Source organism: Lissotriton vulgaris, chromosome 6, assembly GCF_964263255.1.
Source record: "Lissotriton vulgaris chromosome 6, aLisVul1.2, whole genome shotgun sequence".
Taxonomy (NCBI): domain Eukaryota; kingdom Metazoa; phylum Chordata; class Amphibia; order Caudata; family Salamandridae; genus Lissotriton; species Lissotriton vulgaris.
Window position 1 is genome coordinate 397,074,334 of NC_141694.1, and position 18,138 is coordinate 397,092,471.

The 18,138-nt window shown below is 41.5% G+C and overlaps 1 protein-coding gene across 1 annotated transcript in view; it reads right to left on the reverse strand.

The window, feature by feature from the left end:
* CSMD1 (CUB and Sushi multiple domains 1) overlaps window positions 1–18,138 on the reverse strand; it is a 3,932,590-nt gene that overhangs the window by 1,369,781 nt on the left and 2,544,671 nt on the right. The window contains exon 31 of the mRNA XM_086925641.1: window positions 5,232–5,348. Within this exon, the coding sequence (XP_086781767.1) occupies window positions 5,232–5,348 (117 nt within the window). The remainder of the gene's footprint in view (window positions 1–5,231; window positions 5,349–18,138) is intronic.

Below are 18,138 nucleotides of genomic sequence, written 5' to 3' on the forward strand. Positions count from 1 at the left end.
GCGCTGAGGTGGCTGCTGACATTTCTAGGTGACATGGACACCACCTGCTGGAATTCCATGATGGGCAAGTAAGTCTGTCGCCTTGCCCAGATTTAACAAATTAGTATGAATACATTGGATGGGAGCAACATTTGTTAGTTTCATCATTTGAAACTGAAAATAACCATTAGAAGATTGTTATGTAGCTTCATGCTCTGCATAATCTAAAGGCTAATGGTTAAAAGATGTAACTTGGTTAATTAACTTAAAATTCGATGTAAACAGTTGTTCTTAATTCACGAAGAATTTAAACGATATTATTCATTCCACAAAACTGAAAATGTGTAAATAAAAGGCAAAAAAACTTGCTTGCAGTAATTAAAGTTCCTATGAAAATATAATGAATGACAGTCTGGAGAATAAGTTCGATTGTCACTCATCAATAACTATTTACATTCATGAATTAATGATTAAAGGGATCAATTGATCTCCTGGCGAGGACCCAGCACTGCCAACAAGGTCAGTCAGAAAATGATCTTGATTTGCAGACTTTGAAAGAAAATGTGCATAATTTATTTTTCATCCTAATAATGTATATAATTATGTACTTTCTATGTGGTGCAAACTTCACCAGAGCTAGTTTTCAGAGCTCTTTGCAATCAGAATAGAGATTTGCAATGGTATCATAAAGAACATAAACTTGTTGCAGCAATCAATAATAGTATATACCCGGCATGATGGGGCCAGGGATGGTGGCTGTTGCCCTCAAAAACAGCCTCCCAATCCCCTGGGAGAAATGTCCAATGAAATAAACTGTCAGTCTGCCCCAAGTACTGAGCTGAAACCACTTAAGTACCAAAAAAGCATAATTAGGCCTGGATAATCTCAGTTGCCAATGAGAGAAGATGATATTGGATCAGTATACCACTGGACATACAACAGAAAGCAAAAGCTTCAGTTGAAACTAAAGTTTCATTCGGCTACTGTAAGGAGTTTGATTATGGGAAGGGTAACAATAAAGCCACCCTAAAATCATGCATTTGTGACAAGTACTTCCATACTTTTGTTAAATGGGCGGGTACAGATGTGAAGGACAAATAGCAAAGAAGAGAGGAGAGTCAAGGATTGTGGAAGGTGCTTTTACCAACAGTTAGTCCTCGAGAAGAGAAGAGGAATGGAAGGGAAGCGTTTTGCTTGTATAAAATCCAGGAGTCACCTAGGTTAGATGAAGGTTGATTTGATGTAGTAACATTTTTTACCACAGGTCCTTGTTTTGTGCCGAGCATGGCGATGGTGAAAGTCAGGCTGGGTGGCAATGCCATCTAAACTACAAGCCACTCTTCGTTTTAGGTGGACAGGCCTAAGAGATACAAAGGCTAGAGAAATCCCAGCACTAAGGAGGGAGGAGGTAGAATAATCCCTTTGAAGTATGGTGAAGAAAAACTGTAACAGGTATTGTGACTATTGTGACTACAGTTTTCAGACTGCCTGCATTGCGGTCTCATTCTAATCGGGGGGGGTGGAACCGGTGAAATATAGTCAGTTAGACACCTGCCTGAAAGGATGTTGGTCAGATGCTCATCCAACAGCTATCATAATGAGGCCCTAAATGTAAAACATGAAATTACAGTGAAAATGCAAATGCCTAAAAAACTGTTCACTTTGACAGGATAGCTGTTCCATAGGACAGCAGCGGGAGTTAATATTGAAGTGTAATAATGTTATTGCTGCTCAGAATCCAGCTTAAAAGTTAATTCTTGTATTTTCTAAAATATGGATTCCAAATACAATTCATTTGGAAAGTTGGATTTGGATGTAACATTTTACAAAAGGTACTTTAAAAAGAGTCACATTAAACCTATCTAAAGCCTCTAGAAGACCATATCCACAAACGTTCATCTTAATGAGGTGCAAACTTGTTCCTTGAACTGAGACACATGTTTTTGGTGGAGGAGATATGTTCTGTTCCTCTGATGGGATCAGCATCTCAGGAGTTCTACCCTCACTGCCAGATGTAGCTAGCACCTGTACCTGCCCCTTCTTTTGCCCGGTTAGCCAGTTAGGCAAAAATCCCTGTGGGAAAGGAGCTGGTCCAGATAGTGCGTGACTACAGAGGGAGGACTTGCTCATTTCCCTGGCCAAACCTCTAGGGTGGGCACAGGAGCTCTCCACAAGGAAAAAAAGGTACTGCCATCTTGGTTTTATTTGGGGGCTGTGGTATTGCTTGCAGCAGGGTACATGGGACCTGCTGCAAAAATGAGTAGCATTACCCCTAGGAACGTTTTACCTATTGTTGATGGAGGGAACAAGACTCTCGCCTCCTACCTCCTGCCAATAATAAATGTGGCACCCGAGCACCCTCTTCAGAAAAAATTGCTCCTGTTAAGCTACAGGGACACAAAAGCTGCAAGAAGCCAACTTTCTTGGAGGAGCCAAGCTGGCGGGTTTCAACTGGACCTTTCATGGACCCTGATGGTGGCTTCATGTGAAGTGAATTATACCCCCTAATTGCTGTTCCTGAGGTCTTGGAATGCTTGGATGGTGTCAGACTGTACGTCTCTTGCCTAACCCTGAAACCTCGAAATTTTTCCAAGACTTTTTGTCTGGAGAACTGACAATTGACCAAGACAAACTTGCCAAACCAGTCCACTGAGAGTGTATCACCGGTGAGCCTGAATTCACCATAGCTTCTGCCACATTCTTTTCCACAGCAGCAAAATCCATTTTAGCAGGTCTAGACCTGACCAGCAACTGACGATGTAGAAACTTCACTAGCTACGGCCTACAGCTGTGTCTTGCTCAAACAATCTAACTTCCAGAAAAGCGTCTAAGCCTGAAGGTAGAAAGCTTCACCGGGCCGGAGGCTGAGCAGCATCCAATTGCCGTACCGGTGGAGGGTTTAGATTAAGGACAGGAAGAAATGGCGCTCAAGCAAGTAAGCAAAGAGTTAAGAATGCAGACTGATAAGCAGAGTGCTGACAAGTCAGGGGGAACAAACCCAAACAAAACACCCCCTGTGATTGTGTAAGTCAAGACCTACACAGTGAATATAGAACCAAGTCATGTGCACATGTATGAAAGTAAAGGTTTTAGTGTACAAAAACAAAACATGCATGTTTTGTCTTTGGTTCATGCATCTTTTGTGGTTTGTTTTGTTTTATTTTATGTTTTTTTTAATTTTATTTAATTGCTTTGTATCCTTCCCAGCCCTGAAGACTTACAATTGTACCACGTTGTGACGAAACAGGTGTTGGCTGGTCCATTAGTTTCTGTATTGATCTGGATATAAAAATCCCCACTAAGATATTCCTGATGTCGCCCTCCATAATTTCGGCAAGAAAATTTGTTCTAAGTTTGGTTTTAAACTAAAACCTTCACCCTCATATGTGTGCACAGGACTTGGTTCTATCAACATCCAATTGACGTTAATGACTTCCCGGTTGTGAAATCCATATTTTTTCCACCTTCGGCGTTATCACGACCTTGTCCTTCATCAACTCCTCATTTTCAGATGCACAGTGCTGCCTTTCCCTGCTGAAGACTCAACCTTCTCAGAGAAGTTCTACTTACGAAGGAAATTCCTTGACTAGAATGAACCTGGTCCCTCTATCTTTACCATGCCCCATCGCTCTTTATCCTTGTCTAGCGTGACCAGTTGTGCTTTTTGATGCTATTTGTATCTAAACCCTTTAAAACGCATATCTCCGGTTATCCTTATAAGAATGTTGCTATTTTCGTGTCATTTTCTCATAATCTTATTCTCCATCTTTATACATTGGAGTGGGATTTTTATTTTGTTGGGTTTTCAACTTCTCAACAATTTTTCTACTTCTAAATGCCATACATGTTAAGCCTGTCTGCTCTGTGTCATAACTAGTAGGACCTGCGTTCAGGTTTAATTTACTGAAAGCTTTATTGGACCGAACAAGAATAGTGACCATATTACTTTACGTCGACCACCATCTTCCCAAACTAGCAACCCACTTTCTCTCACTGATTAAGCATCCATGATTGGCCACAGTCATATTTAGTCGCGCTTAACAGTGTAATACACTGTTGCAAAGTCACTAAACAGGCATGGTATATAAAGAACATACTGGTTGAGTTTTTGATACGGATGGGTACAAATGTCAACACAATTTTCTTTGAGGCCCTAAACCAGTATGATAATATAATATAAAAGTCTCAAAAAAGACAAAGCTATTAGAAGCTTGGTAGCGTTAGAAAGAAAGAAAACTAGACCTTTTTTGGTCGGGGGTTCGCAACATAAAGGTGACAAAGGGAGGAGGGGACAGGCAATCGATGCAGTCAGGGAGATCAGGCCATGACTTAGAACTAGGTATGGTACATGACCATTACATTTTGATGGAGGGCAAATGAGATTTCATGCAAAAGTGGAAGATTGTCCACATAAAAAATTTACTTTGCATCTAGAAATTTCAGCTAATTCTTATTCTGTTATTCAACATCAACTTATTCTGATCTGTGTTCAGCCCTCAATTTTAAAAGGGAAGATTAAAAGAAAAAAACAAAGCTTGAGAAAGGCATTTAGGCTATTAATAATATATTGTTTAATCTTCATGTGCTTTTATACAACACAGCAAATATATAAGAGAATAAAAATTTTCTGTGAAAGAGAGAAAGATTGTATGGAGTAATGAAGGTGAGATGAGAGCCCGATTGAAACTTTTTTTTAGAAAGAGTGGAAAAAACAAACTAGATGGTACTTTTTTCTGTGGACTAGGGTATGCAAGAAAATAAAGGTGACATGTACCATTTAGGCAATGCTCATTCAGTAATCATCTTTTTTATTCATGTTTTATTTTAAGATTTTTTTAACCACTTTTCACATGGGTACCCAAATTATGAGTGCAATCTCATGTCTACTAACCTCAATAAGTAGTTATTCATGACTAAGGATACACATTTCTGTAAGTAATACATTTTATTTCTAAAACGTTAAAATCAAAATCGAGAATTGACAGGTGATTAGTCTTTAAAACATATACGTAAATAATGTACATTACTTCTGCTCACCTGTTTTCCACTGATTATTCTATTAAATGAATGCTTTGAAAATAGGTTTGTACTATGTTATGTTCCATGGTTACATTTAATTGTAAATTGCAGTGCAAGGATATACTGATAGGTGAAAATATTATTTTTCTTGCTAACAAAAAATAGCTACCTGAAAATTAGTCCAAGATCAAAAGTAAGTTAGTCAATAACAAAACAATAAAACAATTTCTCACCGAATTCCTTAGGGACAGTTATTGAATAAGCACAAGTCTGACTCGCTGTATAATTGTTTGGATAATTTGGTGACAAAACAACACCGTCGGATCCAATGTATTGACCGCCACATGGAGCTGAAAATGAGGGAGAAAACACATTTCTCTTATTACTGATCATTAAACCAACACAATGATGTGACAGACTCTTATTAATAGGTCAAACTACAAATCTGATGACACTACCATAATAACCGGTAAAATGTTCAGGAACTGTGAACTAGCTAGCATGCATTTCCTGCTGAATACATAGTTCAGGTGGATCCTTAAAAATTAAGTGAACAGAATAACTCATGCTCATTGAAATCACTGGAGTAAAATATTCAAAGTATTTAACATATAACACACAGCCATCCTTGGAGTGTTAATGATCCTTCCGAACTGATGCCTCATAATCATTGATAAACAGCAGTGATTTTATATTGCTCTTCTTTTCATGGAAATACAATTACTAGGGGGATGAAGTACCATATAGAGTATGTAATATTGCCTTATATCCAGCTGCTGGGGGCTATACCCGCTGTTAAAGGCGAAAAAATCAAGTTATAGGATTGAGCTGCAGGTGAGACCTATTTGAAGGGAGAGAGCTTTTACCAACCAGTATAGCCCAAGGCAGAAGGCTATTAGTTTACAAGAACCGTCCACCCACTGAGTATGGAATGTTCTAAATTAAGAAGGGAGAAACAGAAAGACAAACATTGGAATGCTGGAGCAGAAGGCTTATACCGGCAGTTACTAGCCATAAGTCACTTAAGCAGCTAACTGCAGCACTTCAAGCATGACTGTGTCACCCCTTTCCTTGGTCCCCCTACACTGTTTGCCTGTCTCAGAGAGCATCAAGTTTAAAGCTGTGTGCCATATGTTTCCACAGCATTCTAACTTCCAGTGACTCAAGGCTAGCCATCACCATGGCCTTAAAATACATGCCTGCTAATTCCAGCCTGAGAGACACCCTAAAGGACTTGTGTGAAGTGCTGCAGTTAGCTGCTACACCCAGCCCTTACTTACTCTGCTCTTGCAAATGATCCTTCCAACACTCTTCACACCTGGTCTGCACCCCTCCCCCAACCACATACCATGGGTCCAAAGAAAGTTTCTTCTTCCCTTTGTCCAAATCAGGGTTAAATATCGATTTGGGCTATTTTCCCTGGATTAGGGATAACAGTCCCCATTCTAGAAAAATAACACACATTCCTGTTTTTAGTGCAGGCACACTATCTAGAGTCAGTGATTGCTGTTCCCTGTAACTACCACACCAAACTGCAAAGATACATTAATGAGAGACTAAATAGGACACATATGCTGAAGAACATTCACCAAGTAACAGTTACAAGAGAGGCCATTAAATGCTAAATTCACACCTCATAACCAAACAAAAATAGTGACCAAAAGGCTAATGATAGTGGCAGGGAGAAAAATCGCATTATTGAAGTTTTAAATGGAGAAATGGAGAAGTTTTAAATGGAGAATGGACAGATGTCCTTGGATTTCATCAGAAGCAGAAGAGTCATTGAGAATGTAGTAGTATTACCTGTCAATGTAAATGATACTTCGGTGTAAAAATTAGGAACAAGTATGTGTTGAACAATGTGAAGAACTTTAAAAGCTACTTCAGGTAGAACATTTCTGCACTGTAAGTGACACTTCCTAGATTTATAATTTAAAAAAATATATTGAGAATAAATATTTTCCTTGTTTCACGGCCCCAACAGGCAGGAAGCTGCATACAATACATGTATACAATCAAGTGGAGATCAGTTTCCCAAAATATTGTTCTAATTGAAATCAACGAATGTCCTTTGTCTATCACCAAATCTATAGAGCCCGTGTATTTAAATTTACACACTACGTAGGTTGGATGGAGGGGGGATTGCATTTGATGAATAGCAAAAGGTAATAGGGGTAGTAAATTGTCAGCAACACAACAAACACGCAAAGAAACATACGCGGATTGCTGACTTGCAATATTTAGCTTCGGTGGTAAATTAGGAATGCATCAAAGTGACAAAATACTTTTAAACAGATTCTCACTAAGTACAGCAAGGCATTCTGTATAGCAATAATTCTCTGGTGCCTCATTTCTTTGACTGATTAGGATATATTTCTAATTTTAAAAGAGGCCATATCAACTCTGAGACAACACAAGGGTAATCGGCAAATAAAACATACTTTGACACATGACAAATAACTCCACAGTACAGCAATTTCTTCCCCAGTCCTGCAATAATCGTCACTCGAGGAAAACAGCAAGCACCTGCAATTTCAGAGCTGCCATGCAGAATTACACAGTGCATCCCCGGGACGAAATTATTTGAAAAATCGTTCCTTATATCTAACGCATAAAGTAATTGAACTGTAGGAAAATAAAATGCAATGCTTCTAATATGCCTAGAATGACAGTGTCCATTCTATATGTGCTGTAATTTTACATTCCACTTTGCAGGCATGGATTTATGGTGCAGCGGTACTCCACAGCTTTTGCAACAGTGCAACATTTACAAATTATTGAGAGAGCGAGACTTCGTTTTATATACGGTTATAAAAATGTTGGCACGCTCCAGCGTTAATACGTTTTTTTTCTGTTGCATTAAAGTTAAAATTGTACATTTCAGCAGAAAATATTCTGAGCAACATCTGTGTTGGAATGGAAATACTCTATCCATGCTGCTTTGTGAAAAATAGTGATTGAAAATAACACCAGGTAATAAATATAAAAATAGCCCAACATATTCTCTGTAGTTTTAATGATGCTTTGAATAAATAATATTTGAATGTTTTGCATCAAACCTCAATTTGAGGAGCGCTGGTTTCTCTTAAATGTTTAACTCATCAGTAGCCACCTGTATAAGTTCACTTGCCTCAGAATGATTTTCTCATAGTTTTTACACCTGCCTAATGAGGCCAACATCATTGCTGTAAGCCTCCAACCTGCAACTTCCTCAAAAAGAGGGAATCTCCCTTTCACTTGATCGCTCACTGGAAACCAAGGGTGATATGTAAAAAACTTTGTTGTGGTCGTAATCCAAATTGCCGTCACAAGATATTTTTTTGCTTGCTACTAAAAGGTAGTGGTAACCATTTGCAAATGGGAAGAGGTCGGAAAGGAGAAAATGAAATGTATAAGTTTAATGTTCTTTTTTTTTGTAAATGCATTTTCCTTTAAGGAAAACGGACTGCATTTAAAAAAAAAAAAGAAGTGTTATTTTGAAGCCATCACAGATATGGTGGTCTGCTGACCTCAGCAGGCCACCATCACTGTGATGGCTAGCATTCCTAATGGATTGCAAACTGTGATTTTCCTTATTAATATTATGAGTTAGGTCAACTTGCAACCCACTAGGAATCGTTAATTAAAAGTTCAAAGATTTCTTACATCAGGAATGGTGATTCAGAAAGCATCGACATTTAGAAATCGCGATTCCTAAGTTTTGTACAGCTGGTCCCGAGCTCTCATTTGTATTCAGGAGCAATGCGTTTTCATTCTATTTTGCTGGCATTTTTATGCATATTGTTCTTAGTTGTCGCGAACAAGAGGATCACAATCACTGAAATTAGGATTGCATAAAAACTACTCTCCGAAGCTCTTTTGAGAATGCTAAAACTTTGGAAGACCATGAAAGGGTTGGTTGTTGATCAATGATTCCTCCTTAAGTGTCTCTAAACCTTATGAGAAAATGTTCCATATGAAAATATCTCTGGCTATTTAAAAAATTTGAAAATATCTGGACATCTTTTCTTGAATTGCATTCTGACTAGGAGATTTGTGTGGACATCTATCCACGCACTTTGCTTGTTGCTCGCTTGCTGATCAGATATACCTGCCCATTGTTTTGTAATGTAAACTTTTGTGTTTTTCCTACTTTCCCCATCTGCTCGTATTATCTAACAGTTTGCAAATAGGCTCCTCTTTTTAGCTAGACGGTTATAAGGATGTTTGTGAATGATTTTATCAACAGCATAGTTAAGTCTTCTAACTAAACATTTGCTACTGTATGATTATTACTAAATATTTACAGTGTAAGTAACCAACGACTGTAAGAAAAGAAAATAAGAAAATACTCACCTACTTTAATACCTCAGAAAACCATTCACAAAAAATCTAGAGAATCATCAAATAATTCGGATATGATTTAGTTTGCAACATATGCTATTTAACCGTGCAAATCATGTCTCAGTGCCTGAGAGCTATGGAGAGGTAAATCAGATGTTGGCATGTAAACAGGCCCACAGGAAGTATGGGATTCTACAACTGTACATTTTTCACATAGTTATCTATAAGACTTATTTTCCATATAATCTGCGGATTGTTTTAACAAAACATTTTGTTTTTAGCTAAAACGAATGAAAGGTTACTGAAACCATGGTGACTCATGTACTTGCACACTGGAGAGCCTTCACAAAGGTTGACTGGTCATTTTTATTAGTTGCTTAGTTTGCTATGTTTGGGTGTTAAATTGATACTAGTAAGGTGGAATATTTTCCATAACATTTTTAACTAATGGTAAAATGACACAATATTGAAGTAATACTTTCCCAAAATGCATGCTGAAGATTTGCCTTTCTTTGCTGCATAATTTAGTTAAAACTTCCACCAAATTTGGTCATCCTCTGCCACATAATTCTAGTAGACCTTCGTAACAATAACAATGGTTTAATTTACCACGCTGGCTGGAGGCAAAATTACTAAGGCTATATACAAATAATAAAATTTCAACAACATATTTCTTCACCTGCTTGGAAGTTTGGTAACTATTAAGCTTGAAGGGAAGGGAATAATTGAGGGTGTAGGGCACAAATATATAACAGAAGAGAAATTGAGAAAGAGAAATTGAAGAAAAGTGTTTTGTCTCACTTATTTGTTCAAATGTTTATATGGTATGTATCATCAACTAGAACTCATCCTGCAGGTCCCAAATTTCATGATACCAGTAAACAGTTATTCTGTTGAAAATTGTACAAATTAAATACTATTTATATAAAGCAAAGCTGTAGCCACTAGGTGTGGAAAAAGAGTGTGCTGGTGTTCTTGGAATTAAACATGGTGGATATGATTAGTGCTTCTATCAAAATACCTAATGCAGTGTCTGCTGATTTTTATTTTAAATAATGTTATCGCTTATTATCTGGCCCTTCATAGGAACGATTTTTTTCTTTTGTACTGGAGAAATTATTGTCCTAGGAGTTGCATAGTTGGATCCATACAAATATCATGTCCCTTAAAAAGCCTTTCCTCTTAAGCAGTGTTGATATAAAGTCTTTCTTGAATGTCATTACTTGTACCATGAAGTAGTGTGGATTTCCAATGAAACATCTGCCAGAGGTGTGTTTTGAATAAAATGTATTGTGTAATACCTTGTTTTCAATGTATAAATTCATAAGTATAAAAAGCTACCTAACCGATGGTTAACATTAAAATCCAATCTTACTCAACCATTCTTCATCAAGTCTTCTTGACAGCTTTCCCATTTATTTCATAGCATTCTTTGTTGGTCCAAATAGCGCATCTGCCTTTCCTGTTTTGTCTCCTCAGAATTTTCTCTTTTTTCTTGACCCTACTTTAGCTGCTTTTAGAACTCTACACTTTATCACTACTAAATAGTATTGAAGGGAATGTGCTTCCACAGTAATACTGATGTGGTACTGTGTACCCTCCTGTTGGTCTAGATGACTTCCCTGTTTGTCAATTGTAAATGAAACCTAAAGTGCATCAATGGATTGGAAAATTTAATGTAATAATGATCTTCAGTGTGTGTTTACACCTCTCACATATATACAATAAAACAGGTCTGTCAGGAGCAACACTTTGCTCTTGCTGAGCTGCAATTTAAAGGCAATTCAGTGAAACATGAAAGAAAAAAAGCCTTTTGCCATGTAGGAAAAACGTTTTTCTATATCTGCAACTCAACCCTAAAATGTGCTAAATAAGCCCAAATGACACAGGTGATAATTTAGCAAAAATATGTCACACTAGACATACTCACACACACATATTGACCTTATCATTAGGTGTTGAAGTACGATCAAAACCAGCATTTAAAAAACGAAAAAAAAACGTACAATTCACCAATTAAGGTTTAAAGTACAAATTGTAACTTTGCTCATTCCATACGCTACTTATGAACTCACATATTACATTACTCATGACATGTTAAATGACATAATTGATGCCATCACTGACATCACAGTGCTATACAACATAGAGTTACTACGTAACGATAAGGGACCATGCCGTGAAAAAAACCTTAAGCTTTGCAGGCAAGTTAAATTGTGCATGTTCAAAAATTCATGGTGCAGCATTTAAATAACAATAATGTTTGAAGTACACGTATTTCAGCATGTTAAAAGATATAAGGCTAAGTCCATCTGATGTGCGTTGTAGATGCATGTTTGGAAGTAGTTGAGGATTAAAGCCAAATACTGTTTCAAATAATCTGTAAGAAAGGCCAAAGCTTATATTAATATTAGATTATTCAATAGTGGATATCTGGGCATGTGTTAATTTTACATAGTTGTAATACAGTTATTAGGCACAATATATGTACCGAGGACATTTGTAAGATGTGGATGCTTATTTTCAGAACTTTACTTAAGAATTTGAGGCATTGCACATCTTTTAATATTATAGAATGTAAGTGGCACACTTAAAGATGTCACACTGGTGTTGTGAGTATGGCTCTTAGGGTGAAAGCCATTATGCACATCTAAGGAATGTGTATAGTGCATTTTTGTAAACTACTGGAGGTTGCTCATAGAGCCTGACAGAAAGTGTATTTTCAGTAGCATATATTTATTAGTCAACCTCTTTACTTAAATGTCAAGGTTTTGTGAAGTGTTAAACTTGGCATCTTTGGCGTGGTTTGAGTTTCCCCTGACTTTTTACCTCTACCTCCTGTATTTTTGATGCTGTGCTGGATTTAGTTTTTGCTGGCTTAGATGCTTTGGGCACTTTGCCACTGCTGATCAGTGTCAAAATTCAATTTCTCCCTGTATAAATTACTATTGTGATTTGTTATCCAGGATTGGAATATTTGATTTACTGGTAAGCCACTAATAAAGTACACTGAGTGTGCCAGGGCCTGTAATTCAAATGCTACTATTGGGCTAGCAACACTAAATGTGAGACCCACATAAGTAGCCCTGTAAATGTATCTCAGACTTACCACTGCAGTATCTGTACACAGTTTGAACTGCCATGAGGACCTGGCAAATGCACCCACTTGCCAGGCCATAACATTCCCCTTTCTTACATTAAATACACCTCTTAGGTAGGCCTAAGGTACCACCATGGGCAGGGTGCAGTTTAAGTGAAAGGTAGGACATGCTCTGGTGTGTGTGACATGTTCTGAAAGAGAAATACAGTGTATTTCATTTTTACTATTGAAAGGCTATCTGTCTCATAGGATTTTTTTAAAACATTTTTTATTGAGACTTTTAATCATTTGCCACATTACAACCCATTTCAAAGCATGGGAGCCTTAGGAGTTCTACCATATATTTTCAATAAAATCAATAGTGGAATGTGCTTTGTATTAAAACAACAAACAGAAAATAAAGTCCCTACAGAAGTGGAACAAAGAAGGGGGGAAGAAAAGGCGGGGGTCAAACTCTGTCTCTGGAATATGTTGAAGAAAATAAAAGTTGAAATATCATATGTGCCTCATAGTGCATTAATCTGTCTCATAGGATAACATTGGAGATAATTTGTAACATATTACAAGTAAAACTTCCCATTGGGACAAGATAGAGAAATAAAGTTTAGGCTCTTTGAACTAAGAATTTAATAACACATATTTTAGCAAAGATGGTTTCTAAATTGTGTGTTTGAAAATTCCACTTTTAGAATGTAGGCACTTTCTTGTTTAACCATTCTATATGTCTCTTCCTGTTTGTGGATTGGCTGTCTGGTTTTGGAGTGACAGGGGCTGGGGATGTGCATTCACTGAAGACTGCCACTGGGGGCGTTGACGTGTGCCTGGCTCTTCCTGGATGACTTAGAGCTGAGTTGAATAGACCTTAGATGCATTTAGACTAGTGAGAGGAGTTTTGCTTGCACCTGAATTGGGCCTGTCTCCCTTGTATAATGCTGTCTTTAGCTCCTGCGGTCATACTGCACCAGTGAGGACAGAACTGGTTTGGACTGAGCTCAGAGACCCTGGCACAAAGAAGAACAAAGATAAAATGAGGTATAAGTTGTGGACCTTAAACCTCAGAACTTTAGATCACTTCTGGACTCAAAAGGATCCTTTGCCAAGGAGAAGAGCTGGAGAGCTGTGAGGAGGAGTATTGCCCCTTTGCTGTGTGCTGTTGGCCTGCAGTTGCTGCTTCTGCCAAGGAAAGGACAAAGACTGGAAGTTTACTGAGAAACCTCCTTGAAGAAGAATGTCCAAGGGCTTATATGTGCTGTCCTCCTGTGTTGAAGTCTCAGGGAGACAAATACTTCACCCCCATCTCCCCTGAACTCTACTGCAGAGACTTCTGACCTGTCAGGAGGTGCCTATTTCAGTTTTGGGTCTCTAGAGGTACCTGCTTTTGGGAGCTGGAAGAAACCTAAGAAAACCCAAAAGAAGCAAGAAAAACAATCTCCGATGCCATCAGCGATGCTACCATGACCTGCATCGAGGCCAGGGGCACTGCTTGTGAAGTGCAAGACGCACTGCCCAGCCATCACTGCAGCTCCACCGCCTGCCACCGACTGCAGTTGTTGGCCTTCCCGACGCCAGAGCTCGCATCGTCTCTTCACCGCCAGTGCCTGCTTCCAATCATCACAGCAGCAATAACCGCTGATGGTGACATCACAAACTCGTTGACTTTGCATCGCTTCACCAGAACCAACGCCTCAGGGCCAACGCAACTGACTTCCCTTGTCCTGGATTCGACACATTGCCTCGCCTCCTTGTTGCAGCCAGGGAGCCAGCCTCGACCTCGACATTGAGATCACAGCTCCATGATGCCGTGCTTCGTCATAGACTTCATTTTCCAAAGGTACTGCTTGTTTGGAGGTCCGTGTGACTCCGTGCCTGATGAACATCTTGCGGTTGGCGTCATACTTTGTATTTATTGGTGTCACAACATTGTAATAGCCCCAGGTGGAGCTATTTTTTTCCTATAAGCTTTCTTGTGGAACTAACTGTTTTTAACTGCTATTTTACAACATGTATGTTGGATTTTGGTCATTTTGGTCTTGTTTTATTTAAAGGGACCTTATTTTTCTAAACTGGAATGGTGTCCATTTGTGGTGGTTTCACTATATTACTGTGTGCTTTGAGTACAAATACTTTACACATTGCCTTTGGGATAAGCCTGTCTGCTCGTGCCAAGCTACCAAGGGGTGAGCAGGAGTTATCTAGAGTGTGCATCCCCCTTCCCCTGACTAGAAGCAAGGGTCCCTACTTGGACAAAGGTGCATAGCTCTGCCAACTAGAGACCCCCAGTTCTAACATGAAGGGGTCGATTAGGATGGCGGACGGAAGAGCCACCGCGGCCCGTGAGTAGGTGGAAAAAGCCTTTTCCGTGTCCGCCTGCCGCGGATACTCCGTCCGCCATATCAGGATAGGAAAACTTGTCAAATTTCCGTCCGCGACGGAAAAGCACGCTCCGCCGGCCAACTACACACGACCACGCGGCGGACGTAACAGATCCGGACGCACCGCCGTACGTACTGACGACGAAGACCGTCCCCCCAATCAAGATGGCGGAAAACACACATAAAACCGCAGCGGAAAAACAACCTGTCTGAACACGTCGGAATCCCCACAGCGAACACAGGTGACATAGCCGAGATACCCACCGCAAGCTGACCACCACCATGGACCCTGCGCTACACGCCTTCCCGATGCTCTTCGCGATCCACCACGTCCTCGTCATGGCCTACTATGGACGACGCAGGTAAGGCACAAACCATTGGCTGTCTGGAGGTGAATACCAGCAAGGGACGTGACGTAGGGAGGGGGAGTGTCATGTCACCGTAACCACTGATGAGAAGCAAATACGAATACACAATTGTAGTACGCAAGCAGGAATGACAACGAAAAACCACGAGATTTGATAGACCACCTTTATTTCACAAAATAGGGGTTCAATCACAGTGTATGCGTGAGCATGGGCAAAGTGGGCACCAGAGCAGGCACATCATAGCAGGTAACGGGAGGGCAGTATGCAGTATCAGAGCATCAACAGGGCACAGTGCAGTACACAGCAGGTACATCATAGCAGGTAACGAGAGGGCAGTATGCAGTATCAGAGCATCAACAGGGCACAGTGCAGTACACAGCAGGTACATCATAGCAGGTAACGAGAGGGCAGTATGCAGTATCAGAGCATCAACAGGGCACAGTGCAGTACACAGCAGGTACATCATAGCAGGTAACGAGAGGGCAGTATGCAGTATCAGAGCATCAACAGGGCACAGTGCAGTACACAGCAGGCACATCATAGCAGGTAACGAGAGGGGCAGTATGCAGTATCAGAGCATCAACAGGGCATTGCAAAGAACAGGTCCATCAGAGGCAGCACATGAGAGGGGCCAAGTGCATGAACAGTCCATTGCACAGAACAGGTCCATCAGAGGCAGCACATGAGAGGGGCACAGAGCATCAACAGTCCATTGCACAGAACAGGTCCATCAGAGGCAGCACATGAGAGGGGCACAGAGCATCAACAGTCCATTGCACAGAACAGGTCCATCAGAGGCAGCACATGAGAGGGGCACAGAGCATCAACAGTCCATTGCACAGAACAGGTCCATCAGAGGCAGCACATGAGAGGGGCACAGAGCATCAACAGTCCATTGCACAGAACAGGTCCATCAGAGGCAGCACATGAGAGGGGCACAGAGCATCAACAGTCCATTGCACAGAACAGGTCCATCAGAGGCAGCACATGAGAGGGGCAGTATGCAGTATCAGAGCATCAACAGGGCACAGTGCAGTACACAGCAGGTACATCATAGCAGGTAACGAGAGGGCAGTATGCAGTATCAGAGCATCAACAGGGCACAGTGCAGTACACAGCAGGTACATCATAGCAGGTAACGAGAGGGCAGTATGCAGTATCAGAGCATCAACAGGGCACAGTGCAGTACACAGCAGGTACATCATAGCAGGTAACGAGAGGGCAGTATGCAGTATCAGAGCATCAACAGGGCACAGTGCAGTACACAGCAGGTACATCATAGCAGGTAACGAGAGGGCAGTATGCAGTATCAGAGCATCAACAGGGCACAGTGCAGTACACAGCAGGTACATCATAGCAGGTAACGAGAGGGCAGTATGCAGTATCAGAGCATCAACAGGGCACAGTGCAGTACACAGCAGGTACATCATAGCAGGTAACGAGAGGGCAGTATGCAGTATCAGAGCATCAACAGGGCACAGTGCAGTACACAGCAGGTACATCATAGCAGGTAACGAGAGGGCAGTATGCAGTATCAGAGCATCAACAGGGCACAGTGCAGTACACAGCAGGTACATCATAGCAGGTAACGAGAGGGCACTATGCAGTATCAGAGCATCAACAGGGCACAGTGCAGTACACAGCAGGTACATCATAGCAGGTAACGAGAGGGCAGTATGCAGTATCAGAGCATCAACAGGGCACAGTGCAGTACACAGCAGGTACATCATAGCAGGTAACGAGAGGGCAGTATGCAGTATCAGAGCATCAACAGGGCACAGTGCAGTACACAGCAGGTACATCATAGCAGGTAACGAGAGGGCAGTATGCAGGATCAGAGCATCAACAGGGCACAGTGCAGTACACAGCAGGTACATCATAGCAGGTAACGAGAGGGCACTATGCAGTATCAGAGCATCAACAGGGCACAGTGCAGTACACAGCAGGTACATCAGAGGCTGCACAACTACGTGTCCCTACCAACCCGTCACAGGAACCACAAGAGTGCCACGCTGTTCCCAATGGACACACCATGTGAAGTAACATTTCAGTGAAGTGTACAGCACCTCACATCACAGACTCAGGGGGACTGCGTGAACTACCTGCCTCGGACACACTGGCAGCACCAGCAACAGGAGTGTGAGACACAGTCACAGCCCGAGTCACACACACATGGGCCACGGACCCAGACACACTGGCAGCACCAGCAACAGGAGTGTGAGCCACAGCCCGAGTCACACACACATGGGCCACGGACCCAGACACACTGGCAGCACCAGCAACAGGAGTGTGAGCCACAGCCCGAGTCACACACACATGGGCCACGGACCCAGACACACTGGCAGCACCAGCAACAGGAGTGTGAGCCACAGCCACAGCCCGAGTCACACACACATGGGCCACGGACCCAGACACACTGGCAGCACCAGCAACAGGAGTGTGAGACACAGCCACAGATGTAGTCACTGACACGTGAGCCACTGACCCAGACACACTGGCAGCACCAGAAACAGGAGTGTGCAACACAGCCACAGATCTCCTAACTGACACGTGAGCCATAGACCCAGATACACTGCCAGGACGTGCAACAGGAGAGGGCACAACTGACACTGTGCCACCATCTGATACATGAGAGTCAACTGCACCAGCGCCACTGGGACAACTGAAATGATGAGCCACAGGGCTGTATGGGCCAGGAGGCAGGGTGGCCCTGGGAGCTGGTGATAGGTCATCTAGAGCCAAATCGGGTGTGGCAGGTGTCAATGGTGTGTGTCTGCGTTTCTTATGGAGGTGTGAGTGCACCCTGGACAGGACTGGACTGCCAAGTGGCGGGGACTCCAAAGAATCACCACCCAGCATAGGTGGAGCAACTGCTGCCGGGGACCTGGTTTCTGGGGACGTGCTGGAGCCTGCTTGTCGTTTGCTCTGTGCCTGCCGCCTGGACTCGGAATGATGTGTAATGGGGGATGCTACAACA